A 27,618-nucleotide genomic window follows, 5' to 3' on the forward strand; every position below is an offset into this window, starting at 1 on the left:
TCAGAAAGCCACATTCTGGCATCAAGTGTCTGTCCTGCACAGCTATCGTACCACTCCCCACTCGTCCACAGGTTGCTCGATGGCAACATTGATAAATGGCCGTCTCCTCAAGACAACAAATCCTGCATGTGCCTCGTGGCTCCCACTGACATCAATAATGAGCAAGTGGACACAAGACAGCGTCGCCACACTTATAATATGAGCACCACCAGACATGCCGAGGAGCCAGATACTGAGGTGTTAGACACTATCCTTGTTTCCGGACCGGCAAAGTACAAGTCTGTGGGCGGGTTGCCTCACCCACCCGCAGACTTTAATGGAAGCACTGGCACTGTTATTAAAGGTGCCGGTGTTTCCATGGTCCCCATTCCCAAATCAGAATGGGGACTTACAATTACTGCCGCCTGACTTACCGGACCGCCGGGGCTGTAATGCCACGGTTATTCCGGCAAATCAGGCGGCAGTAAATAATCACAAGTCCAGTGGCAGGCTGCTGGTTTTACTGGCACGGCTACTGCCGAACTCGTAATGAGGGCCTACATCTCCGAGAATGACTGCGACTCAGGAATACCTGCAAAGTACGACGCCAGACCTGGCATCTTCTCCACCCTGCTGAGTCTCAACATAACCCGCAACGAGATCAAAAACATAGACTTAGGTCTATGACCTAAGTCAGTGAAGCAGTTGACTCACCTTAAATGCAAGCAAGGAGTTTAACAGTCTGCACTGACCCCACCTTCTAATGTTGTTATGCTTTTGGGGGAATGTTGTCTTGTGAATGCAACTTGTGGTCCTAAACAGCTCTAAGAAGAGTAGCCAGGATGCTCATCCGTACACAAGCACACAATTAGGAGTAAAATAAAGGACATGTCTCCGTGCTCAAGTGTGAGAACCCACAGCAGGCAGCAGAGGTAACACACGCCTCACGACTATTTATTTGATGTTGTGCTGAACCACTCCTGCACTAGTGAAGGTAAGGCTGCATTCTCACCCCTATAACACTAGTCAGTATCATTGTGTAATCATTTTAACGAAGCGGGTACTTCAGCCATTCCTACACCCCTTGTGGTAGAACTGTACATGCTAACAGCCTCATCCCAATGAGGGCAGTTGTGGAGGAAAATAGATGGGGAATGTATTTTTTTGCTTTTTATCTCCATTCGCCCTCTTGGATGAGCAGATTTTCCAAACCCAAAACCTGGAAAATTTTGCATAGTCAATACAATAGACATAGAAGACAGATATCAAAGACTAACCCCTAAGATGTTGTATAGAGCAGCGTGATATCCCCACACCAAGTTGGATACGTTGGAGTTGCAATGTCAGCAAGATTTGGGGCATCTTTACTGTCTTTCAGAGTCCATTATAGGCCCAGAGCAATTATTTCAGAAGCATTTTGTGTAGTTAACATGTTTTTGGGGAGATTAGTGTCTTTCGTTTTCTGTACAGGAGTGCCCTAATTATGGCACATTCTGGTTGGGCAGATTACTAGGCAAAGGGTGTTCATTGCTTCTTTGCCTTCCGTTCCTTGAAGCCATCCTTCTGTCTATTGCTTTCTCTACCCATCATACAGTTTCCTCTGTTCTATTCCATGCTAGGACAGATCAGCTGTCTTTGCACCTGTCCTTCTTTTAAGCCATCTGACCATCTGCCAAGAATAAGAGATGCTTATGTTAGCACTGTGTCTCCCTTACGCCAGACAGTCCCTGCAGCGGTGCCATGATCTACACGCACCCTTTAAAAGGGAATTTCTCAGATAAGGCTCAAGCCTCAAAGCCACAAAAGCCAGGCACGGCTACCCACCCGCACGCTTCAGAATAGAGCAATGACCTACGACAAAAATGCAGGTCTAGCTGGACACATAACACTCCTCCAGGCTTAAACACATCGCACAACACCTCTTCCCTCCGAATGCAACAATGACCTACGACAGAATTCGGTCTAGCTGGACACAACACCTTTTTCTTGGTATCACACATATTCCTCTCAACTCAGCGCCCATCCATGTGCATGACTTGTTGGGTAGCTTTATGCAGCCCTGCCAGCCCTCCTAACTCCTTACCTTGCCCAAATGCACACATGCATCCTAGCCTTCACGCTAATTCCCACACCCTGGACTCCGGTCCCCCGAGAGCGTTCCCACCACAAGTACATTGAGACCATATTAATGGGATAAAGTTGCTATACAAATGACTACTACTACTACTACTACTACAACTACTAATACTAATACTACTACGTAGTCCACACACAACCTTTAAAAGGGAATTTCTCGGATAGGGCTGAAGGCTCAAAGCCTTTTCCTAAATCTGGAAAATGTTCTGCTCTGCAGAAGCTTTTTGGGACTAGGTACATATTGTGAAAAGTCGAGACTGTCCCTCAAAAGTGGGTTGCTTTGCCACCCTTTGCCATTCCAATCCCAATCACATGACTCCACGCACCGGCACGGCATCCCCCAATGCCTCCAGGGATTGCTTTCTTATTCAGGTGCAACAGCTTGATTTCAACAAAATTGAGGCTATATTTTCAGAATCTTCAGAAAGAAATTAACTGACAATCGCAGCCTCCATTTCTGAATTGGCGGCCGTCATTGTTATTCTCCACCATGATAATGCATGCAGGGTGTAGATTAACCTGGAATTCCCACAGGCGTGTCGTGAGGGGCATGGGAAACTGGGATCCACTCAAGTTTCTGTGTCCTTCACAGCAGGCATGCAGCGAATCCCTGATCAATTTCCACCATGTGCGGTGATGGACCGAAATTGCTAGAAAAAGCCAGACCACATAGGCACGTTAGCAACCAAGCTCTTTTCTGTGAATTTGCCTTGCAAGGTAAATTGCGGGAGGTAGTAGAGGAGTTATGGCCTGTAGGGATTTCAGGGGAGATTCCAAAAGGTCTGTGCCTTTTTTTTTTTTTTTTATTTTTGTTAGGTTATATTACAACCCTTTAAAAACAGAGAGGAAACAAAAAACAAGCCAAAGTTTCTACATTCATCTCCAATCAATGCCAGGCCTCGTCTCTACATCGGTTCCCTATGTCATGGTTTATGTTACGGACGTCGAAAACGGCCCAGCAGTTGGATCCACCGAGGCATCATGTAGATAGTCTTTTATAATGCGAAGGAAGGAAACCAGGGCGTAAAGCACCCCTTTGTTTGACCCATCAAACAGGGCTCTCCACCAGTCTTCGCGGGTTAGGAACTGAAAATTCTTTGTTATTGGGCTGAAGATGTTAGCTCTTTTAGTCTCAAACTTTGGGCACATTAAGATTAGATGTTTAAGAGTTTCCTTAGAGGTGGAGCAAAAACGGCAAGTGAGGTTCAAATCCGGGGATTGTGACCAGTAGCAAAGGCGTTCTTTAGTTGTCATGACATTCAACCTGAAGTGAAGATAAGAGGCCCGAGCCCACTGGTCTGGAAAACAAGCCAAGTACGATGGTACACATCCATATGCTCTTGCCTCGGCTGGCACTTCACGCATGGACCTAGAATTGGCTCGTTTATCACAGGTCTGGATCCAGTCATTTCTCCATATCTTTAATTTCGCGGCGTCTGGATTTTCAAGCAGCAGTTGCATCGTGATATCATACGTGCTGAGCACGTCATGGCATAGCTTGTTCCATTGAAATGCAATTGTGGGGGCCTTGGCAGACTGTAAATTGTTTAGAATGTCCATCTGGGGCAGTGTGATATTTGCGTTTAATTTCCTGAAAACGCTTAGGAGGTTCCAAGCGACTCTCGCTTGCATAGATATGTATCCAAGTTCATATCTAATACACACTGTGGCGGTGCCTTTTGGAAGATTAAGTACCCTAGACCAGAAGATGTTTTCCAAGGAATTCCACACCTCGGACCCACACCCAAAGGCGTTTTCGCCAGCATATATCAGAGACGGTACCACCTTCTGCTGGAAAAACATTAGCGTCGGTCTTAAGCTAAATTTTCCAAATTTTGTGTTCATTAAGACTGCTTGGCATGCCAATTGACGGCATTTGTTCTTGGCTGAATCAACCCAGGGGGCGTCATTTCTGCTAGCACTTAGCTGCATTCCTAGGTATCTAGTGTTGAACACACGCCCAATGGGTTCTTTGTTCACATACCATTTGAATTTCTGCCGAGTCGGGTTGAATCCTTGGAGTCTTTCAAGGACCATGACTTCGCATTTCCCTCTGTTGATAACCAACCCGTTATCTGTTAAGTATTTTTCTACGGCATTCAGTTTGCGCTGTAGGCCTATAGGGGTTGAGTCTATTAGAATGATATCATCTGCATAGACTAAATAGTCAACATGAGAGCCGTGGAGTTTTGGCGGGAAAGTGCGGAGGTCACGAAATACATCCTTGATGTCGGATATGAACAAGTTGAATATGATTGCCGCAAGCGGGCACCCTTGCTTGACACCTCGAAAGGTGTCAATAGGTGAGGAGAGGTTGCCCTTTTGATCTAGGCGAACTCTGATGGTCGTGTTCGTGTGGAGTTCATAAATGGCGGCCAGCAGGCTTGCTGGGCAGTTCCATTTGGTCAGTTTAGACCAGAGCAGATCTCTGTTAATACTGTCAAACGCCTGGGACAGATCCACGAAGGCGAGATAGATCTTGGCATTGGATCGTAAAGCTTCCATTTTCAATAGATTTAGTATTAAAAGGTTAACACCGCAGCCCAATCCTTTTACGAAACCAGTTTGTCTAGGGTCCATCTGATTGCAATTTGTTGACCATTCCATCAGTTTTTGGTGGAGGAGAGTAGAGTAGACCTTGCCCAATACATCAAGTAGAGCAATTGGTCTGTAGTTCTTTGGATTGCGGCGGTCGCCTTTTTTGAAAATGGGTATAATCACTGCTGATTTCCAGGACGCGGGAGTCTTGCAGTTAATGGCAATCCTTTTGAACAATAACTCGCAAAAGGTGGTCCATGTTTCAGGGTGAAGCTTGAGCGTGAAATTCGTTAGGCCATCAGGACCAGGGGCTCTTGAATTGTGCAGGTTCTTGATGACTCTCAATATATCCTCGTAATCGAAGACCAGGTCCCAATGTGACAGTACAGGAGGCCTCCAAGCAACGACATCGTTGTTATTGCAGAAAAGGTTTGCATAGAAGGATACCCACTCGGCCTCAGCAACCAAGTTGGCCTGGAGAGCATGTTGAGACGCAAGATTGTCATTTATCAGTCTCCAGTGTTCAGCGGCATTTGAGCTCTTCATTTTTGATAACATTAACTCTGCATCGTTCTGCAGCATGATACACTTATGAGACTTAAGCCAGTTCTTATAGTGTTGTTTAAATTTTTTCACAAGGCCGTGGGCAACACTGGGTACTTGTTTGCGGGCCGATCTTATCTGCCAACGTAGAATACGTTTTCGTTTTTGCACCTCAAGGTCGAATTTGTGCTTCAAGGAGAACAGACTATTGCCCATGGAGGTCCTGCATTCACGGTATTGGGTTAACAGATAGTCGTAATCCGTGGAATCAGAGGTCTGGAGACCCCTCAAGATGTTGCTTGTTTCAGAGGAATCCAGGTTTAAACGAATCCTACCAGTTCCTGTTCTGATAGGAAAGGCCCAAAGATCTCGAGGGTTTTCAACCGTTTCCGTGAATGTCAAGACCACCATGTCATGGTCGCTATGCTGCATTGTTTGAACAGACAGACTAGTCGTTCTCATATGAATCCTACTGGATACAAAGATATAGTCCAAGGTGGAATTGAGTTTGCCTCGACGCCAAGTGGGAGCAGCGGGAATATCGCCCAACGTTTGACCATTCAGCATCATTATGTCCCGTATCTCCATTTCTAGGCACCATTGGGTTACCGGATGGAATTCTAAGTTGTTTCCGGTCTTCTTGTAACCTGGTTCGTTCAAATGATTAAAGCAGTCGATATTAAGGTCTCCACAAACTATCAGCTCGTGAGGGGGGCCAGCTTCCATATACTCGTCCAAGGACTTCGTAACTTCATCTATGAAGTTTTTAGTTCCACTAACCTCATGATTCCAGTAAAGGTTAAAAATACAGATGGAAGTCGAGGTTCCAGCGGGTGTGCTACCCACCCCGACCGTAGTCACCTGAATATATGGAGAAATGTCAATTGAATTCAAAATCCGGAGACCAGAATTGATCCTAGCAGCTACAAGGAGGCCTGCCATCGGTCTCCCCCTAGTCTGTTTGAGGGCCGGTGTAAAGGCGATTTCAAACCCTTCCAAAATAGGTTTTTCGCAGAGCCATGTTTCTTGTAGGCAGATAAGATCCAGGTCATTGGCCCAGGTGGTGTTAAACAGATGACTAAAGCCTCTTGTATTCCAGGAGCCCAAAGTAAGGGTTTTTTTGTTGTTAAGGTGCCTGAGAACCTGGCGTTAACGAGGCATGGTATTATTTAAGGTTTCAGCAACCCACGCCCAGTCGTTCCCTTGCGCCAGAGATGATGGGTCAGACGCTGGCCGGTCTTCAATTGGGTGCACTTGGCTAACTCCTTGGATTGTAATCTTGATGTTGTTTTGACTAGGTGTCTCATTCATCGGCTTCCAAGTCTTCTGTACTGGGGGTAATGAGCTTAAATGTGAGGCTGCAAAAGCCCGCTCACTTGAGCGCGTTGGTGGAATTTTATCATCTCTGCCCGCTTCGATCGGGTTCGCAGCTTCACTCAATGCCTCTGCTGGGTCCCATGTTGGGGCTAGTGAGATATCAAAACCTAGCGACATTAACACCGGACCGGCTTGGAGCAATGTATCAGCTATGATTTTTGATTGAACATGTAAAATAACTGCATCGTTTTTGGTTTCCTCGAGGAATTCTACAATTTTCAAATCGCCAGATTCGATAGCCCGCAGACTTGGGACCAGGTGACATAGCCACAGAACATTGTGGCGATTCATTATCAAGTCATCAGCAGAGTCAATACGTTCTAATAGTACCTGGTGGTAAGAGGACGCCTTCTTCCGATATTTGCTCTTAGGAGGTTCTTTTGTTGTTTGGTTTTTCAGAGTAAGATTTCCTTGTGGAACCCCTGTGGCCTTGGGTTGCAACGGATTCGTCTGAATATGGTCCTGTGCTTTAGTGCCTGAGGGAACAGACTTAAAGGCTTTGGGTAGTTGCTGGCTAGTGTAAAGACTAAAAGAAGATTGAGGTTCTGGATCTTTTGATTTCGGAGGATCTTTGTTACTCTGGTTGCAGGTCTTCCGACGTTTCTCCTCGAGCGTCATAAATGGTTTAGAGCAGCTGTTCATGTCATCTATTAAAGTTGAAGTTGGCCCAGTTGCTTCACATAAGGATATAATTCTTGATGCTTTCCGGGCCGGCACTTTAGGCAGAGTAGAATTAAAGCCAGGCAGATGTAAACCGATGTCAGGCTGATTGATTGTTTGGGGACAAACTGCATTCGAGGGATCAGTGGTGTTGACAGTCTGTTTAGGTACATCGAGGGGGATAGCCGACAACAAATTGTGCTCCGCTGTCTCGATCACTTTCGTGGCTACTTCGTCCTCATATGTCGATATGTTTAACATCTCCTCCGGTATGCCGCGTAAGTCGATTATAGATTCGGTGGCCGGATCCAAATCGATGGCAGTAACATTTGGCAGCGGTTCGCATGCAACTTTTTTACTTTTTGGAGTTGTTTTGTTGACAGTTACATTCAAGGTTTTTAGATTGCGCAAGAATTTCCTGGGATCATTACCTCGGTTCCTTTTTTTCATGGGCATATTTTTTGATTTTTTGGATTCGTTGTTTCTACAGTTTGCAGTTTTCAAGCCAGAAATGGGCCGGCTTGTAGGGTGTTTAAATATGTCGAAGACTGCAGCAGCAGCGTCAGTTTCAGAGTTTTGTACAACGGCCGGCGCCTCTATATCAGAAACAGGACCAAGATTTAAGTTTGACGAGGCAGCCAATTGAGGATCATGAAGCGCCAAGTTCTCTACAGCTTGAGTTTCCAGGCAAATGGCCTGAAAATTGGTCAAAACAGGTGGAGCCAAGTCAATGGTGGAGAAATCAAGCTCGGCCGTTTGCGGGCCAGAAGCACATGGAACAAATAACAACAAGGATTGATCTTGACCTTCTTCGGCTGTCGCCTTTTCAGTATTAGCCAGCTTATCTGCTTTTCTCTTGCACTCGAAAGCAGTGGCTTCTGCAATCTGGGCACACGTGGCTACAGGTATCCGAGAGGATGAACAAGCTACAGGATTATTTGAAATTCGGGAGCTCTGTACATCTCGGTCTTCAGGAACTTCAATATAACCAGGATTGTCGGCTTTTTGTTGAAAAAGGTGTAGAGCCTGTTTAGCCACTTCAGCCAGTAATTTTCTGTCTAAGAGTGCATTTTTGTTACTGTCTATTAGAGCAACTAATGCCAGTTCCACTTGTTTGTTAGTGTGCAAGGATGTGTTCATTAGAGTCGTTTGAGACGTCTCCAGTTCAGCAATCTTCGCATATACACCACTAAGCGAAGCTGTTAGGTCTTTTATGTTGTCATTTATATGTTCATACATTTTTAGAAAAGGAGCCAAGGCAATTGTGGTTGATGACATGATGAGACTTTGAAGCTCTTGCATACTTGGTGTATAACATGCATTACCAGAGCAGTCCATTGTACGGCCCTTGGATTGTCTTTTGTCCACTGGAAGTCGTCTAATTTTGGGAAAAGGTCGCTCCATTAAGGATGAGTCCGATGAAGATAAATCTGACTTGTCTTCAGATTGCGAACTCGCGCTTGAAGGTCCATGCATGCGTTGATATAAGTTAGACGATGGGCCATTTTGCGATATAAAGGGGTCAGCCCCTTTCACCATAACGGGCTTCTTCTGTGAGCATAGAATGCTCGGTGAAAGACTCGAGCGTCTACTTCTTCTTTCGATCAAATTGGTCGTGAGGAGACTCCGCGAGGGGCTTTTAGCCAGCAACACTGATGGAGGCACCCCATCCACAGGGTTAGGGGACGCTCTCGTAGGGGTTGTAGCACCTGGCAAACAGTTTTTTATTGCTGAGTTGTTCAACCTGCTTTTGTTCAAATGCTTAAGGTCCATTAAGAGCTTATTAACCACTTCTAAGGAATTTCTGCGGTTAATTGGGGCTTTTTCTTGCGGAATCAGCACCCTCACCCCCTCAGCATTTGCAAGGGAATCGCAGGCAAAGGATTGTGAGTCCGAGTTTTGAACCGGGTTGAACACTTCATTGAATGTGAACGCTGTGTCAGGCGCACTACTTTCGTGCAGCGTATTTAGTGGGAACGCTGGCGAGGGTAGCAACTTCTCATGTGCACTGTAGAATCGTGTGCGTGGGGAGCCATTGCTTGCTTCAATTTGTGTTCGAGCACCCACTGCATCACAATCACCAGTGATCACATGGAGCACCTGGGCGCCGGGCGTCGCACCAGTGGGTTGACAAAAAGGCGTTTGCATGATAGCAAGGTCGTGACGCGTTGAACTCATGTCATTTAATGCAGTACTGGCTGGAAAGTCGAGAGGGATCACATCACTTTTACTTTGACACGAGGAGCGGGATGGAAAAGCCTGGGGTGGAACCATTTTTGTAGGGCTGGGCTGGGCAGTGTCACTGTCAGTAGCCGACTGTAGAGCAGGTGCCACGGCCACTCTCTCAGCCCCCAATTCCTCTGCTGCACCTCCCATTTGCCGGAAATAAAAAAGAGGGTCTCGATCCACTCGTGAAGTGGTAACCACACTATCACTTACTGTCTTTTCGTCGTTGTCGCTGGGTGTAGGTGTCGAGTTCGCGGCTGGCTGCGTCAGACGCTCATCTTGGTTCTTGGACTGTATGCAGTCGGAGACAACCGTGACAACAGAGACAGGTGTGTGGAGCGCCTCCAAGGACTCCGCTGAAAGCCATGAATGTTCAGAGTCAGGGCACGCAGGCTCGCGCACACGCTTTCTTTGGGCTCGGGTCTTTATAGCATTGCTCACGGTCTTTCCTTTCTCCAGAGCCATAAGAGCGCTTGTTCGCATTTTGGCTGGGACTGAAGCGGGGATGAGTACAGTATGCAAGGGGCCAGGGGAGTCTAGAGGCAAGTCCCGGATTCCACGGACTTCACGGACTTCCTCGGACTCCTCAGATTCTGCCAGACTCCGCGCCCGCTCCGCGGGGAGAGGCAGTTTTTAAGCAGGAAACACTCCCACAGCAATAGAGAGCGAAGAGTTACTGGTCACTCCTGGTCACTCCTCAGACTCTGCCTTTGAAAGGCTGGTACAATTTGGACAGGCTCAGTCACATATCCATTTCCAGAACAGAACCAATTTTGCGCAGCGTATGCGATAGGCTCATGCTGTGGAGAGGACCTTTGTTAAGAAGCAGGAGTAAGGCAATGGGCCTGATTACGAGTTTGGAGGTAGCCATGCCCTTAATAAGGTCATGGCTAACCCCAAACCCAGGTCTGGGTCCGGGTTCCCTGAATGGGGAAATACCGGGCCATTCCGACCTTGGAGGGCCCGGTATTTCCCCATTCAGGGAACCTTGACCCGGTCCATCCCCATTCCCATTTGAGCCCCCATAGGGCTCAAAGGGAATGGAGAGCATGCTAACAATGGGCCTGTTAATGACGGGCACCTTGTTAGCATTCTGGGCCGCTCGCGGGACCCGCCAAGGACGTCTGTTAAAACCAGGCATCCTGAGCGGGTCCCGCGAGCGGACCTCGTAATGGGGCGTTAAGGGGTTAACAGCTCCGGCAACTTTACCGGCGCCGTTAACCCCTTACTGCCCTCCTCGTAATGAGGCCCAATGTCTATGAATGTATAGTCAAGAATCAAAGAAACTAACTGTAACAATGCAAAGTCAAGGTTCGACTCATCGGCACATAGGTTGACATAGCACTGAATTTCTAATGTCTCAGCACTCCTATAGGTAGGGTTGTTTTAAATAATGCCCAATTTGTAAAAGTTTAATTACTGAATACAAATAAATAAATAACAAATAAAATTTAAAAAAAGAATAATGCCCAATGGGAGAGCTGTGTGACTTGGACACAAGCATCCATAGCAATGCAATTTTGCACGAACCCATGTTTGTGAACCCTATGTTGACTTAAATTGGTCTTGCAGAGAGGCTTGGGAGTGGCCTTCCTTGGGTTTCCACCCAGATGCTTAATAGGCTGTATGAATAAAGACTCGAATTTCTCTAGTTATGTGTCACTCATATATCATTGTGTCTTTTCATTCAGCCCGGTGAGGCAGAAGCGGTGCTGAAGACGCAAGGGCCCATGCTGTCCATCCAAGAGTTCCAAGCCGTGATCAACAAGCACTTCTTCAGAGAGCTCTACAGCACGCTGAATAAAGAGGACACCAACCCCCTCGTTATCCACGATCCCACGCAAGGTGAGGCCAGACCCATGGAAAATATACGATGCCACCTGGTGTGGTCCTCCGTCTTTACGTACATACCAACTTCTCGCAGTCGGTCTGAGGGGCCTTTGTGCGTTTTCCACACCCATACTGGTTGCCCTCCAAAATTACAATATTCAAGTAATTTGCAAAGCCCCACCCACCACCATAAAAGGACAAAGTGCGCCGTGAACACACATCAATGGGTGAGGACAGCTGCATCAAATTCGGAATCAGAAGCACAGGTCACGCTAATTTAGATTTTTCTAATAGTTTCGATTTGCGTATTTGCCCCAGTAGAGTTGACAGGTCCTTAGTAGGCCATGGTTTGTTATTGGTTTGGCAGGCGGGCACTTCATCCTATTTGTCACTTTCAGTGGAAGTGTGAATTGGATCATACTTTTGAGTTATCTTTAGTCAGCCTGATAAAATAAATGTGGATAGGATGCCTGGGTGGCAGGATGTGCAGGATAGACCAAGTGGAGAAAAGCAATTGGCATTGGGATGTCATGGGCGTTGGCACTCATTCTGCAAGAGGTTTAACAAAACATTAAATGAATAATAGTCAGGCATGACACTTTTACATATTGAATTTATGTTACACTTCATTTTCATTCATTTGTGTGGCGGAGAGGAGGAGTGGATCTTAAGTTACATTTCCGCCTCCCATTCCTCTCTGCCATACAGATACTGCACCATTTGCTCCGGCCTGACAATTGCATACTGGTGCAAACGCTGTGGATGGTTATGGAATCCGTCTGCTTTTACACCAGCAAAAAGCAGGCAGCCACCACAGGAATCCATTGTAAACGCTGACTGCAGTGCGAAAACGGCAGGCAGTGTTTACTCAATATGCATGGGAAAGTGCAAAAAAAGAGTGGCATAAAGGCAAGCATGGCAACATTTTACTCTCCTCTTTTGCACTCCGATGTGTAAAGGTTGAAAATGACACAGGGGCTGGGGGGCCTATTTACACAAAAGTGTAAACTTAAGTGTGCAGGCTTCCAATATGAGCTAGTGTGTGTTCTGAGATCTTGTGTTCACTATGAATGACTTTCTTGACAAACTAAACAATCATTTACCCATGTGTAGCAATAAAGCATACACTGGTGTCTGCACTTACAGTTAACCAAACTGTAAACAATCGCCTGGCCTATCCTATCCCACAGTGTAAGCTTACTTTTATTATTTATTTCAATGCACCTTAATCTAAAGTCACTTTTGCCCCTCCTGACTCTGATCTCGTGTTCTTCTGTCTTGTCCTTTTTGCGGGCGCTCTGAGGCCCTTGGGCGAGCTGGCGCATTACTAAAAATTCAAATAAATAAATAAATGCATTATTTTCAGATCTGAGCTGTAGTTTCAACTGGGCACCACTGGTAACTTTGTGAGGTTGACACACATGAGACTTAAATGAAAATCTTTAATTTATTTCAGTTATTTTTCTTGGTGAGGGGAGGTGCACCAAGGCCCACAACGAGATAGAATTCTGGGCTGCTCTGCCTGCTGGTTTATTAAGTGAAGCTGGGATTGTTTGTGGAGAAGCCTACCGCCATGCCTCCATTGAAGAAAGGCTTGCTTTGGATCTCAAAGACACACCACTTACATAACGTAATGTCATATTTTCACAGGCTGCCCAGTTTTCCTGCATAAGCCAGTCGTGGGTAACTTAGCAGCTATGTCTAAATAGCAAAGGGAGGTGAAACCCGATATAATGAATACACTTCCATTCACGGAGAAGTCCTTCTCTCTGTTTCTGAAAACACTCTAGTTTCCAGGCTATGCCTACTGTGAGGAGGAGGAGGAACAGTCATTTGATCTTGCAACATGTGTGCGCGTTCCTCCTTGCTGCCGCTGGTTGTGCTGGAGTTTGTTGCTGCTCCACCACTTCTCGACGCTGATGATATGAGCAAGCTTCTGCTGAGCCTGGTGGTGGAAGAGGAGAGTCAGTGAATATGGTGAAGTCACAGCACTTTGGCAGTGGAAACCTTGGAGGGCACAGCAGGCAACCGTGGGTAATATTGCTGTCCCACATGCCGGCTTATTCAGTCTTTGTCTGGATGAGATGCTAGCTGGATTGATGCAAACCCTTACTAAATGGGCCTCCACTGGAAACTCTTAGCAGCAGCAACCCACACCTGCCCTCCGCAAGATATGTTGGAGAGTACGTTACACCTATTCTGCTATAATGCGGTGTACCACCACCCCGGGGCCATCCTCCACCCGCTCCCCTAACCCCCATCACCTAAACCAGACAGACAAAAACAATTGACAACGAGTAGTGTGTGGGAAGAAAAACACTTGAAGGGTGCTTTATTAGGCAGCCGTTAACTTACAGGTGCTCTGTGATATGACGTCACCGTATCAGGATTCTACGCTGCACTGGTGTCCTGGGTGTGCCGGCAAAGACATTCTTGGCCTCCTCACCTGGTCACCTCGGCAAACAGCCCTAAGGTTGGCCGCTCGAGCACTCTGTTCGTAGGGAGAAAATCCCACAGGAACTGCTGACCAACCCCTTCCCTCACTGAAATCTCTTTTTTTTTTTTTTAAATGTATTTTTTATTTTATCTCAACCAAACAACATTACAACGAAACATAAATAAAACACTTCAAACAACAAAACCAAACAAACAAAAAGTAAGGCACTGCAATCCCTATCCCTCCCCCCTATGAGCCTGTAGAGTGTCCGCCATCAGTGTCCGTTCCGTGCGGTGGGGCCTCATCGCTCTCAAGTCCAGCCGAGGCCGATCCCGCATCAAACAGCTCAGCTAACAATACCTTCCATGCCGTGAGAGAGCCTATTTCTTCCCCATCCCCTGCCATACTGCCATCTTGCCACGCTGTCGTTTCGCCATCTGCCCATTTTTGGAGATCCCGCCACCAGACCTCCACTCGCGGCCTGTGACATTTCTTCCACTCCATGGCTATCCTACGTTTGGCAAGCACATAGGCCAGATCTTTAAGTTTCTCAACATGTCGAAGCTTACGCACCCTGGGATACCCTCCCAGCAGACAGGCCCAAGCCGAATCCACCTTAAGTGTGATACCCCTCCCTGCCAGCCTCTGCGCCACTTCACCCCAGTAAGTTGCAATCACTGGGCACGCCCAGAACATATGTATCATGTCCGCATTCTCTTCGTTACACTTGGGGCACGCCTGGCGCCCACTACCTAGAAATTTGGAAATTCTAAGGGGGGTCATATATGCCCTGTGCGTAATATAGAGCTGTATCTGCCTGAACCTGGCGTTCCTCGATACCTTTTTGTGGTACCCCAGGGCGCGCTCCCACATCCCATCCGACATCGGGGCCCCCATCTCCGCTTCCCACTCCAGTCTCAGGTGCCCCAAATCCTTCCCAACCTTTGTCATCAACATCTCGTACAACCTAGAGACCTCGTGTCCAGCCTCTGATGCGTCATACATCGCCTCCAGCGTGGCATCCGGTTCATCGGCCAAAGTAGTTTCGGGCCACGTGCTCCAGACCTCCCGGACCACTCTATGATATGTTACATATTGACCCCTGTGTAGCCCCGACCCTGCCTCCAGTTCATCGAACTTCATCAGGGTCCCATCTTGCCAGATGTCGCCCATAGTGATCAATCCCACTGACTTCCAATACATCCGGATAATAGTTCTCAGCTGCCCGTCCTCCTTTGCCAGGGCGATCAGAGGCAACTGCGGCATACACGGCAAGGGGTCACCCATCATCCGACAGGCACGCCGCCATATATTCCTGCCAAGGGCTAGCATCTTAGGACGCTCTCTCATCCATGAGCCAGTCACCCAGATCACCTCCCGCAGATAGAAGGGGGAACAGTCTTTCCCTAGCAGCCTATGTTCGGGGGTCTCTTCATTTGAAAGCCACCTAGCCACATATTGCAGTTGCGCCGCAATATAATAGGCCTCAAAGTTCGGCAGCTTCACGCCACCTTTCTCGTAAGAGTTCTGCAATTTCGATAATGCGACCCTGTTGCGCGTGCCGTGCCACAGGAAATTCCTACACACGCTATGTAACCTAGCGAAAAACTTCCTAGGTATCATATACGGGATGTTATTAAAGTAATGCAGGAGCCTGGGCAGCACCACCATTTTAAGCATAGCTCCGCGACCCATCATAGCTAAAGGCAATCTTTCCCAGAACCTCATGCACCTCTCAATCTTTCCCACAGCTAGTTCAGTATTATACCTGTGTTCTTCCTCGGTCGTGTGATACACGTCAATGCCCAAGTACCGGAAGGAGCTCGTTGCCCACGGAATCCGCAGCACCGGCAACCTCTCCACCGGTATCCCCACATAACTGCCTAGCGGGAATAATACGGATTTCTGAGGGTTAACCGCTATGCCGGACAACCAGGCGTACCTCTCCAATACCTCCAAGATATACTGCAAATTCTCTTCCGGATGTTTCAGGTATAACAGCATATCGTCTGCATACAGGGATATAAGATGGCACTCTCCTCCCACCTCTATGCCCACCGGATCATACTGCTGCCGGAGGTAAACTGCTAAGGGTTCGAGGGCCAGTATGTACAACATTGGGGACCAAGGACACCCTTGCCTGGTACCTCTGCCTAACTGCCATCTATCTGACACCACTGCACCCGTACGGACCCTAGCCAGAGGCGCACTATATAATAGCTCGGCCCACCTCATGTAGCATGGTCCCAGTCCGAACTGCCCCAAAGCCGCCAGCAGCCATGGCCATCGGACGGAGTCGAACGCTTTAACCGCGTCCAGCGCCGCTATCGCCATTTCGCTGTCCTCACTGCCCCCCCATTCCACCACCCTGTGAAGGCGTCTGTGATTGTGAGTGATATTCCTGTTCGGGACATAGCCCGTCTGGTCAGGATGGATCAGCTTGCCTATTACCCTCCGCATTCTGGCCGCCAGGACCGCTGTCAGGATCTTGCTGTCCTGGTTCAGCATCGACAGGGGCCGGTTGAAGCCACAATCATGCCCCGGTTTATTGGGTTTGGGGAGCGGTACTATAATCGCCTCCCTGAGTGATTCCGGCAGCCGCCCCACCTCGAACGCTTCATTAAACATCTCCAGCATGGGCGGGAGCACCTCCTCCCCATACGCTTTATAAAATTCACTGGGGAACCCATCCGCTCCTGGAGCCTTACAAGTGGGTAGCTGCCGCACAATCTCATGTTATATGTCATTGTGTCTTTTCATTCAGCCCGGTGAGGCAGAAGCGGTGCTGAAGACGCAAGGGCCCATGCTGTCCATCCAAGAGTTCCAAGCCGTGATCAACAAGCTCTTCTTCACAGAGCTCTACAGCACGCTGAATAAAGAGGACACCAACCCCCTCGTTATCCACGATCCCACGCAAGGTGAGGCCAGACCCATGGAAAATATACGATGCCACCTGGTGTGGTCCTCCGTCTTTACGTACATACCAACTTCTCGCAGTCGGTCCGAGGGGCCTTTGTGCGTTTTCCACACCCATACTGGTTGCCCTCCAAAATTACAATATTCAAGTAATTTGCAAAGCCCCACCCACCACCATAAAAGGACACAGTGCGCCGTGAACACACATCAATGGGTGAGGACAGCTGCATCAAATTCGGAATCAGAAGCACAGGTCACGCTAATTTAGATTTGTCTAATAGTTTCGATTTGCGTATTTGCGCCAGTAGAGTTGACAGGTCCTTAGTAGGCCATGGTTTGTTATTGGTTTGGCAGGCGGGCACTTCATCCTATTTGTCACTTTCAGTGGAAGTGTGAATTGGATCATACTTTTGAGTTATCTTTAGTCAGCCTGATAAAATAAATGTGGATGGGATGCCTGGGTGGCAGGATGTGCAGGATAGACCAAGTGGAGAAAAGCAATTGGCATTGGGATGTCATGGGCGTGCACTGAAATTACTTGTATTGTTGGCACTCATTCTGCAAGAGGTTTAACAAAACATTAAATGAATAATAGTCAGGCATGACACTTTTACATATTGAATTTATGTTACACTTCATTTTCATTCATTTGTGTGGCGGAGAGGAGGAGTGGATCTTAAGTTACATTTCCGCCTCCCATTCCTCTCTGCCATACAGATACTCCACCATTTACTCCGGCCTGACAATTGCATACTGGTGCAAACGCTGTGGATGGTTATGGAATCCGTCTGCTTTTACACCAGCAAAAAGCAGGCAGCCGCCACAGGGATCCATTGTAAACGCTGACTGCCGTGCGAAAACGGCAGGCAGTGTTTACTCAATATGCATGGGAAAGTGCAAAAAAAGAGTGGCATAAGGGCAAGCATGGCAACATTTTACTCTCCTCTTTTGCGCTCCGATGTGTAAAGGTTGAAAATGACACAGGGGCTGGGGGGCCTATTTACACAAAAGTGTAAACGTAACAGGTCCTCTTCGTGTTAAGTGTGCAGGCTTCCAATATGAGCTAGTGTGTGTTCTGAGATCTTGTGTTCACTATGAATGACTTTCTTGACAAACTAAACAATCATTTACCAATATGTAGCAATAAAGCAAACACTGGTGTCTGCACTTACAGTTAACCAAACTGTAAACAATCACCTGGCCTATCCTATCCCACAGTGTAAGCTTACTTTTATTATTTATTTCAATGCACCTTAATCTAAAGTCACTTTTGCCCCTCCTGACTCTGATCTCGTGTTCTTCTGTCTTGTCCTTTTTGCGGGCGCTCTGAGGCCCTTGGGCGAGCTGGCGCATTACTAAAAATTCAAATAAATAAATAAATGCATTATTTTCAGATCTGAGCTGTAGTTTCAACTGGGCACCACTGGTAACTTTGTGAGGTTGACACACATGAGACTTAAATGAAAATCTTTCATTTATTTCAGTTATTTTTCTTGGTGAGGGGAGGTGCACCAAGGCCCACAACGAGATAGAATTCTGGGCTGCTCTGCCTGCTGGTTTATTAAGTGAAGCTGGGATTGTTTGTGGAGAAGCCTACCGCCATGCCTCCATTGAAGAAAGGCTTGCTTTGGATCTCAAAGACACACCACTTACATAACGTAATGTCATATTTTCACAGGCTGCCCAGTTTTCCTGCATAAGCCAGTCGTGGGTAACTTAGCAGCTATGTCTAAATAGCAAAGGGAGGTGAAACCCGATATAATGAATACACTTCCATTCACGGAGAAGTCCTTCTCTCTGTTTCTGAAAACACTCTAGTTTCCAGGCTATGCCTACTGTGAGGAGGAGGAGGAACAGTCATTTGATCTTGCAACATGTGTGCGCGTTCCTCCTTGCTGCCGCTGGTTGTGCTGGAGTTTGTTGCTGCTCCACCACTTCTCGACGCTGATGATATGAGCAAGCTTCTGCTGAGCCTGGTGGTGGAAGAGGAGAGTCAGTGAATATGGTGAAGTCACAGCACTTTGGCAGTGGAAACCTTGGAGGGCACAGCAGGCAACCGTGGGTAATATTGCTGTCCCACATGCCGGCTTATTCAGTCTTTGTCTGGATGAGATGCTAGCTGGATTGATGCAAACCCTTACTAAATGGGCCTCCACTGGAAACTCTTAGCAGCAGCAACCCACACCTGCCCTCCGCAAGATATGTTGGAGAGTACGTTACACCTATTCTGCTATAATGCGGTGTACCACCACCCCGGGGCCATCCTCCACCCGCTCCCCTAACCCCCATCACCTAAACCAGACAGACAAAAACAATTGACAACGAGTAGTGTGTGGGAAGAAAAACACTTGAAGGGTGCTTTATTAGGCAGCCGTTAACTTACAGGTGCTCTGTGATATGACGTCACCGTATCAGGATTCTACGCTGCACTGGTGTCCTGGGTGTGCCGGCAAAGACATTCTTGGCCTCCTCACCTGGTCACCTCGGCAAACAGCCCTAAGGTTGGCCGCTCGAGCACTCTGTTCGTAGGGAGAAAATCCCACAGGAACTGCTGACCAACCCCTTCCCTCACTGAAATCTTTTTTTTTTTTTAAATGTATTTTTTATTTTATCTCAACCAAACAACATTACAACGAAACATAAATAAAACACTTCAAACAACAAAACCAAACAAACAAAAAGTAAGGCACTGCAATCCCCATCCCTCCCCCCTATGAGCCTGTAGAGTGTCCGCCATCAGTGTCCGTTCCGTGCGGTGGGGCCTCATCGCTCTCAAGTCCAGCCGAGGCCGATCCCGCACCAAACAGCTCAGCTAACAATACCTTCCATGCCGTGAGAGAGCCTATTTCTTCCCCATCCCCTGCCATACTGCCATCTTGCCACGCTGTCGTTTCGCCATCTGCCCATTTTTGGAGATCCCGCCACCAGACCTCCACTCGCGGCCTGTGACATTTCTTCCACTCCATGGCTATCCTACGTTTGGCAAGCACATAGGCCAGATCTTTAAGTTTCTCAACATGTCGAAGCTTACGCACCCTGGGATACCCTCCCAGCAGACAGGCCCAAGCCGAATCCACCTTAAGTGTGATACCCCTCCCTGCCAGCCTCTGCGCCACTTCACCCCAGTAAGTTGCAATCACTGGGCACGCCCAGAACATATGTATCATGTCCGCATTCTCTTCGTTACACTTGGGGCACGCCTGGCGCCCACTACCTAGAAATTTGGAAATTCTAAGGGGGGTCATATATGCCCTGTGCGTAATATAGAGCTGTATCTGCCTGAACCTGGCGTTCCTCGATACCTTTTTGTGGTACCCCAGGGCGCGCTCCCACATCCCATCCGACATCGGGGCCCCCATCTCCGCTTCCCACTCCAGTCTCAGGTGCCCCAAATCCTTCCCAACCTTTGTCATCAACATCTCGTACAACCTAGAGACCTCGTGTCCACCCTCTGATGCGTCATACATCGTCTCCAGCGTGGCATCCGGTTCATCGGCCAAAGTAGTTTCGGGCCACGTGCTCCAGACCTCCCGGACCACTCTATGATATGTTACATATTGACCCCTGTGTAGCCCCGACCCTGCCTCCAGTTCATCGAACTCCATCAGGGTCCCATCTTGCCAGATGTCGCCCATAGTGATCAATCCCACTGACTTCCAATACATCCGGATAATAGTTCTCAGCTGCCCGTCCTCCTTTGCCAGGGCGATCAGAGGCAACTGCGGCATACACGGCAAGGGGTCACCCATCATCCGACAGGCACGCCGCCATATATTCCTGCCAAGGGCTAGCATCTTAGGACGCTCTCTCATCCATGAGCCAGTCACCCAGATCACCTCCCGCAGATAGAAGGGGGAACAGTCTTTCCCTAGCAGCCTATGTTCGGGGGTCTCTTCATTTGAAAGCCACCTAGCCACATATTGCAGTTGCGCCGCAATATAATAGGCCTCAAAGTTCGGCAGCTTCACGCCACCTTTCTCGTAAGAGTTCTGCAATTTTGATAATGCGACCCTGTTGCGCGTGCCGTGCCACAGGAAATTCCTACACACGCTATGTAACCTAGCGAAAAACTTCCTAGGTATCATATACGGGATGTTATTAAAGTAATGCAGGAGCCTGGGCAGCACCACCATTTTAAGCATAGCTCCGCGACCCATCATAGCTAAAGGCAATCTTTCCCAGAACCTCATGCACCTCTCAATCTTTCCCACAGCTAGTTCAGTATTATACCTGTGTTCTTCCTCGGTCGTGTGATACACGTCAATGCCCAAGTACCGGAAGGAGCTCGTTGCCCACGGAATCCGCAGCACCGGCAACCTCTCCACCGGTATCCCCACATAACTGCCTAGCGGGAATAATACGGATTTCTGAGGGTTAACCGCTATGCCGGACAACCAGGCGTACCTCTCCAATACCTCCAAGATATACTGCAAATTCTCTTCCGGATGTTTCAGGTATAACAGCATATCGTCTGCATACAGGGATATAAGATGGCACTCTCCTCCCACCTCTATGCCCACCGGATCATACTGCTGCCGGAGGTAAACTGCTAAGGGTTCGAGGGCCAGTATGTACAACATTGGGGACCAAGGACACCCTTGCCTGGTACCTCTGCCTAACTGCCATCTATCTGACACCACTGCACCCGTACGGACCCTAGCCAGAGGCGCACTATATAATAGCTCGGCCCACCTCATGTAGCATGGTCCCAGTCCGAACTGCCCCAAAGCCGCCAGCAGCCATGGCCATCGGACGGAGTCGAACGCTTTAACCGCGTCCAGCGCCACTATCGCCATTTCGCTGTCCTCACTGCCCCCCCATTCCACCACCCTGTGAAGGCGTCTGTGATTGTGAGTGATATTCCTGTTCGGGACATAGCCCGTCTGGTCAGGATGGATCAGCTTGCCTATTACCCTCCGCATTCTGGCCGCCAGGACCGCTGTCAGGATCTTGCTGTCCTGGTTCAGCATCGACAGGGGCCGGTTGGAGCCACAATCATGCCCCGGTTTATTGGGTTTGGGGAGCGGTACTATAATCGCCTCCCTGAGTGATTCCGGCAGCCGCCCCACCTCGAACGCTTCATTAAACATCTCCAGCATGGGCGGGAGCACCTCCTCCCCATACGCTTTATAAAATTCACTGGGGAACCCATCCGCTCCTGGGGCCTTACAAGTGGGTAGCTGCCGCACAATCTCATGTTATATGTCATTGTGTCTTTTCATTCAGCCCGGTGAGGCAGAAGCGGTGCTGAAGACGCAAGGGCCCATGCTGTCCATCCAAGAGTTCCAAGCCGTGATCAACAAGCTCTTCTTCACAGAGCTCTACAGCACGCTGAATAAAGAGGACACCAACCCCCTCGTTATCCACGATCCCACGCAAGGTGAGGCCAGACCCATGGAAAATATACGATGCCACCTGGTGTGGTCCTCCGTCTTTACGTACATACCAACTTCTCGCAGTCGGTCCGAGGGGCCTTTGTGCGTTTTCCACACCCATACTGGTTGCCCTCCAAAATTACAATATTCAAGTAATTTGCAAAGCCCCACCCACCACCATAAAAGGACACAGTGCGCCGTGAACACACATCAATGGGTGAGGACAGCTGCATCAAATTCGGAATCAGAAGCACAGGTCACGCTAATTTAGATTTGTCTAATAGTTTCGATTTGCGTATTTGCGCCAGTAGAGTTGACAGGTCCTTAGTAGGCCATGGTTTGTTATTGGTTTGGCAGGCGGGCACTTCATCCTATTTGTCACTTTCAGTGGAAGTGTGAATTGGATCATACTTTTGAGTTATCTTTAGTCAGCCTGATAAAATAAATGTGGATGGGATGCCTGGGTGGCAGGATGTGCAGGATAGACCAAGTGGAGAAAAGCAATTGGCATTGGGATGTCATGGGCGTGCACTGAAATTACTTGTATTGTTGGCACTCATTCTGCAAGAGGTTTAACAAAACATTAAATGAATAATAGTCAGGCATGACACTTTTACATATTGAATTTATGTTACACTTCATTTTCATTCATTTGTGTGGCGGAGAGGAGGAGTGGATCTTAAGTTACATTTCCGCCTCCCATTCCTCTCTGCCATACAGATACTCCACCATTTACTCCGGCCTGACAATTGCATACTGGTGCAAACGCTGTGGATGGTTATGGAATCCGTCTGCTTTTACACCAGCAAAAAGCAGGCAGCCGCCACAGGGATCCATTGTAAACGCTGACTGCCGTGCGAAAACGGCAGGCAGTGTTTACTCAATATGCATGGGAAAGTGCAAAAAAAGAGTGGCATAAGGGCAAGCATGGCAACATTTTACTCTCCTCTTTTGCACTCCGATGTGTAAAGGTTGAAAATGACACAGGGGCTGGGGGGCCTATTTACACAAAAGTGTAAACGTAACAGGTCCTCTTCGTGTTAAGTGTGCAGGCTTCCAATATGAGCTAGTGTGTGTTCTGAGATCTTGTGTTCACTATGAATGACTTTCTTGACAAACTAAACAATCATTTACCAATATGTAGCAATAAAGCAAACACTGGTGTCTGCACTTGCAGTTAACCAAACTGTAAACAATCACCTGGCCTATCCTATCCCACAGTGTAAGCTTACTTTTATTATTTATTTCAATGCACCTTAATCTAAAGTCACTTTTGCCCCTCCTGACTCTGATCTCGTGTTCTTCTGTCTTGTCCTTTTTGCGGGCGCTCTGAGGCCCTTGGGCGAGCTGGCGCATTACTAAAAATTCAAATAAATAAATAAATGCATTATTTTCAGATCTGAGCTGTAGTTTCAACTGGGCACCACTGGTAACTTTGTGAGGTTGACACACATGAGACTTAAATGAAAATCTTTAATTTATTTCAGTTATTTTTCTTGGTGAGGGGAGGTGCACCAAGGCCCACAACGAGATAGAATTCTGGGCTGCTCTGCCTGCTGGTTTATTAAGTGAAGCTGGGATTGTTTGTGGAGAAGCCTACCGCCATGCCTCCATTGAAGAAAGGCTTGCTTTGGATCTCAAAGACACACCACTTACATAACGTAATGTCATATTTTCACAGGCTGCCCAGTTTTCCTGCATAAGCCAGTCGTGGGTAACTTAGCAGCTATGTCTAAATAGCAAAGGGAGGTGAAACCCGATATAATGAATACACTTCCATTCACGGTGAAGTCCTTCTCTCTGTTTCTGAAAACACTCTAGTTTCCAGGCTATGCCTACTGTGAGGAGGAGGAGGAACAGTCATTTGATCTTGCAACATGTGTGCGCGTTCCTCCTTGCTGCCGCTGGTTGTGCTGGAGTTTGTTGCTGCTCCACCACTTCTCGACGCTGATGATATGAGCAAGCTTCTGCTGAGCCTGGTGGTGGAAGAGGAGAGTCAGTGAATATGGTGAAGTCACAGCACTTTGGCAGTGGAAACCTTGGAGGGCACAGCAGGCAACCGTGGGTAATATTGCTGTCCCACATCCCGGCTTATTCAGTCTTTGTCTGGATGAGATGCTAGCTGGATTGATGCAAACCCTTACTAAATGGGCCTCCACTGGAAACTCTTAGCAGCAGCAACCCACACCTGCCCTCCGCAAGATATGTTGGAGAGTACGTTACACCTATTCTGCTATAATGCGGTGTACCACCACCCCGGGGCCATCCTCCACCCGCTCCCCTAACCCCCATCACCTAAACCAGACAGACAAAAACATTTGACAACGAGTAGTGTGTGGGAAGAAAAACACTTGAAGGGTGCTTTATTAGGCAGCCGTTAACTTACAGGTGCTCTGTGATATGACGTCACCGTATCAGGATTCTACGCTGCACTGGTGTCCTGGGTGTGCCGGCAAAGACATTCTTGGCCTCCTCACCTGGTCACCTCGGCAAACAGCCCTAAGGTTGGCCGCTCGAGCACTCTGTTCGGAGGGAGAAAATCCCACAGGAACTGCTGACCAACCCCTTCCCTCACTGAAATCTCTTTTTTTTTTTTAAATGTATTTTTTATTTTATCTCAACCAAACAACATTACAACGAAACATAAATAAAACACTTCAAACAACAAAACCAAACAAACAAAAAGTAAGGCACTGCAATCCCCATCCCTCCCCCCTATGAGCCTGTAGAGTGTCCGCCATCAGTGTCCGTTCCGTGCGGTGGGGCCTCATCGCTCTCAAGTCCAGCCGAGGCCGATCCCGCACCAAACAGCTCAGCTAACAATACCTTCCATGCCGTGAGAGAGCCTATTTCTTCCCCATCCCCTGCCATACTGCCATCTTGCCACGCTGTCGTTTCGCCATCTGCCCATTTTTGGAGATCCCGCCACCAGACCTCCACTCGCGGCCTGTGACATTTCTTCCACTCCATGGCTATCCTACGTTTGGCAAGCACATAGGCCAGATCTTTAAGTTTCTCAACATGTCGAAGCTTACGCACCCTGGGATACCCTCCCAGCAGACAGGCCCAAGCCGAATCCACCTTAAGTGTGATACCCCTCCCTGCCAGCCTCTGCGCCACTTCACCCCAGTAAGTTGCAATCACTGGGCACGCCCAGAACATATGTATCATGTCCGCATTCTCTTCGTTACACTTGGGGCACGCCTGGCGCCCACTACCTAGAAATTTGGAAATTCTAAGGGGGGTCATATATGCCCTGTGCGTAATATAGAGCTGTATCTGCCTGAACCTGGCGTTCCTCGATACCTTTTTGTGGTACCCCAGGGCGCGCTCCCACATCCCATCCGACATCGGGGCCCCCATCTCCGCTTCCCACTCCAGTCTCAGGTGCCCCAAATCCTTCCCAACCTTTGTCATCAACATCTCGTACAACCTAGAGACCTCGTGTCCACCCTCTGATGCGTCATACATCGTCTCCAGCGTGGCATCCGGTTCATCGGCCAAAGTAGTTTCGGGCCACGTGCTCCAGACCTCCCGGACCACTCTATGATATGTTACATATTGACCCCTGTGTAGCCCCGACCCTGCCTCCAGTTCATCGAACACCATCAGGGTCCCATCTTGCCAGATGTCGCCCATAGTGATCAATCCCACTGACTCCCAATACATCCGGATAATAGTTCTCAGCTGCCCGTCCTCCTTTGCCAGGGCGATCAGAGGCAACTGCGGCATACACGGCAAGGGGTCACCCATCATCCGACAGGCACGCCGCCATATATTCCTGCCAAGGGCTAGCATCTTAGGACGCTCTCTCATCCATGAGCCAGTCACCCAGATCACCTCCCGCAGATAGAAGGGGGAACAGTCTTTCCCTAGCAGCCTATGTTCGGGGGTCTCTTCATTTGAAAGCCACCTAGCCACATATTGCAGTTGCGCCGCAATATAATAGGCCTCAAAGTTCGGCAGCTTCACGCCACCTTTCTCGTAAGAGTTCTGCAATTTCGATAATGCGACCCTGTTGCGCGTGCCGTGCCACAGGAAATTCCTACACACGCTATGTAACCTAGCGAAAAACTTCCTAGGTATCATATACGGGATGTTATTAAAGTAATGCAGGAGCCTGGGCAGCACCACCATTTTAAGCATAGCTCCGCGACCCATCATAGCTAAAGGCAATCTTTCCCAGAACCTCATGCACCTCTCAATCTTTCCCACAGCTAGTTCAGTATTATACCTGTGTTCTTCCTCGGTCGTGTGATACACGTCAATGCCCAAGTACCGGAAGGAGCTCGTTGCCCACGGAATCCGCAGCACCGGCAACCTCTCCACCGGTATCCGCACATAACTGCCTAGCGGGAATAATACGGATTTCTGAGGGTTAACCACTATGCCGGACAACCAGGCGTACCTCTCCAATACCTCCAAGATATACTGCAAATTCTCTTCCGGATGTTTCAGGTATAACAGCATATCGTCTGCATACAGGGATATAAGATGGCACTCTCCTCCCACCTCTATGCCCACCGGATCATACTGCTGCCGGAGGTAAACTGCTAAGGGTTCGAGGGCCAGTATGTACAACATTGGGGACCAAGGACACCCTTGCCTGGTACCTCTGCCTAACTGCCATCTATCTGACACCACTGCACCCGTACGGACCCTAGCCAGAGGCGCACTATATAATAGCTCGGCCCACCTCATGTAGCATGGTCCCAGTCCGAACTGCCCCAAAGCCGCCAGCAGCCATGGCCATCGGACGGAGTCGAACGCTTTAACCGCGTCCAGCGCCACTATCGCCATTTCGCTGTCCTCACTGCCCCCCCATTCCACCACCCTGTGAAGGCGTCTGTGATTGTGAGTGATATTCCTGTTCGGGACATAGCCCGTCTGGTCAGGATGGATCAGCTTGCCTATTACCCTCCGCATTCTGGCCGCCAGGACCGCTGTCAGGATCTTGCTGTCCTGGTTCAGCATCGACAGGGGCCGGTTGGAGCCACATTCATGCCCCGGTTTATTGGGTTTGGGGAGCGGTACTATAATCGCCTCCCTGAGTGATTCCGGCAGCCGCCCCACCTCGAACGCTTCATTAAACATCTCCAGCATGGGCGGGAGCACCTCCTCCCCATACGCTTTATAAAATTCACTGGGGAACCCATCCGCTCCTGGGGCCTTACAAGTGGGTAGCTGTCGCACAATCTCCTGCAGCTCCTCCAGGGTGATCGGAGCATCCATCTCTTCTCGCTCTTCGTCACTTATCTTGGGCAGGCCTATGTCTTCAAGTACTACCTCTATCTCCTCCCGGCTTCCCCCTCTCGATCCTCATATAATGTTTGGTTATATTCCGCGAATGCTCCATTCACCCCTTCCTGGGTGTCCTCCTCCACTCCCTTTTCTGTGATAACTGATCGGATCGGGGATCTTGGGGTCTCGCTCTTATACAGCCAAGCAAGAAGCCTGCCCGTCTTGTCTCCCCCGGCATGCAACCTCTCAATGTACTTCCTGTAATTAAGATTACAAAGCCTGTCCCAATGTTCTGCGCACCTCTGTTGCAGATTAATGACCTCCTCCGTGTCCGTCCTCCCCTCCCCCAGCTCTCTCTCC

The 27,618-nt window shown here is 48.6% G+C and overlaps 1 protein-coding gene across 1 annotated transcript in view; it reads left to right on the top strand.

The window, feature by feature from the left end:
- Window positions 1–12,023, top strand: part of LOC138487352 (uncharacterized) — a 350,559-nt gene extending 338,536 nt beyond the window's left edge. Inside the window, exons 10-11 of the mRNA XM_069613935.1 lie at window positions 11,151–11,304; window positions 11,998–12,023. Of these exons, the coding sequence (XP_069470036.1) occupies window positions 11,151–11,304; window positions 11,998–12,023 (180 nt within the window). The remainder of the gene's footprint in view (window positions 1–11,150; window positions 11,305–11,997) is intronic.
- Window positions 12,024–27,618: the final 15,595 nt, after the last annotated feature.

The sequence above is a fragment of the Ambystoma mexicanum genome, chromosome 9, assembly GCF_040938575.1.
Source record: "Ambystoma mexicanum isolate Mex_15411 chromosome 9, UKY_AmexF1_1, whole genome shotgun sequence".
Classification (NCBI taxonomy): Eukaryota; Metazoa; Chordata; class Amphibia; order Caudata; family Ambystomatidae; genus Ambystoma; species Ambystoma mexicanum.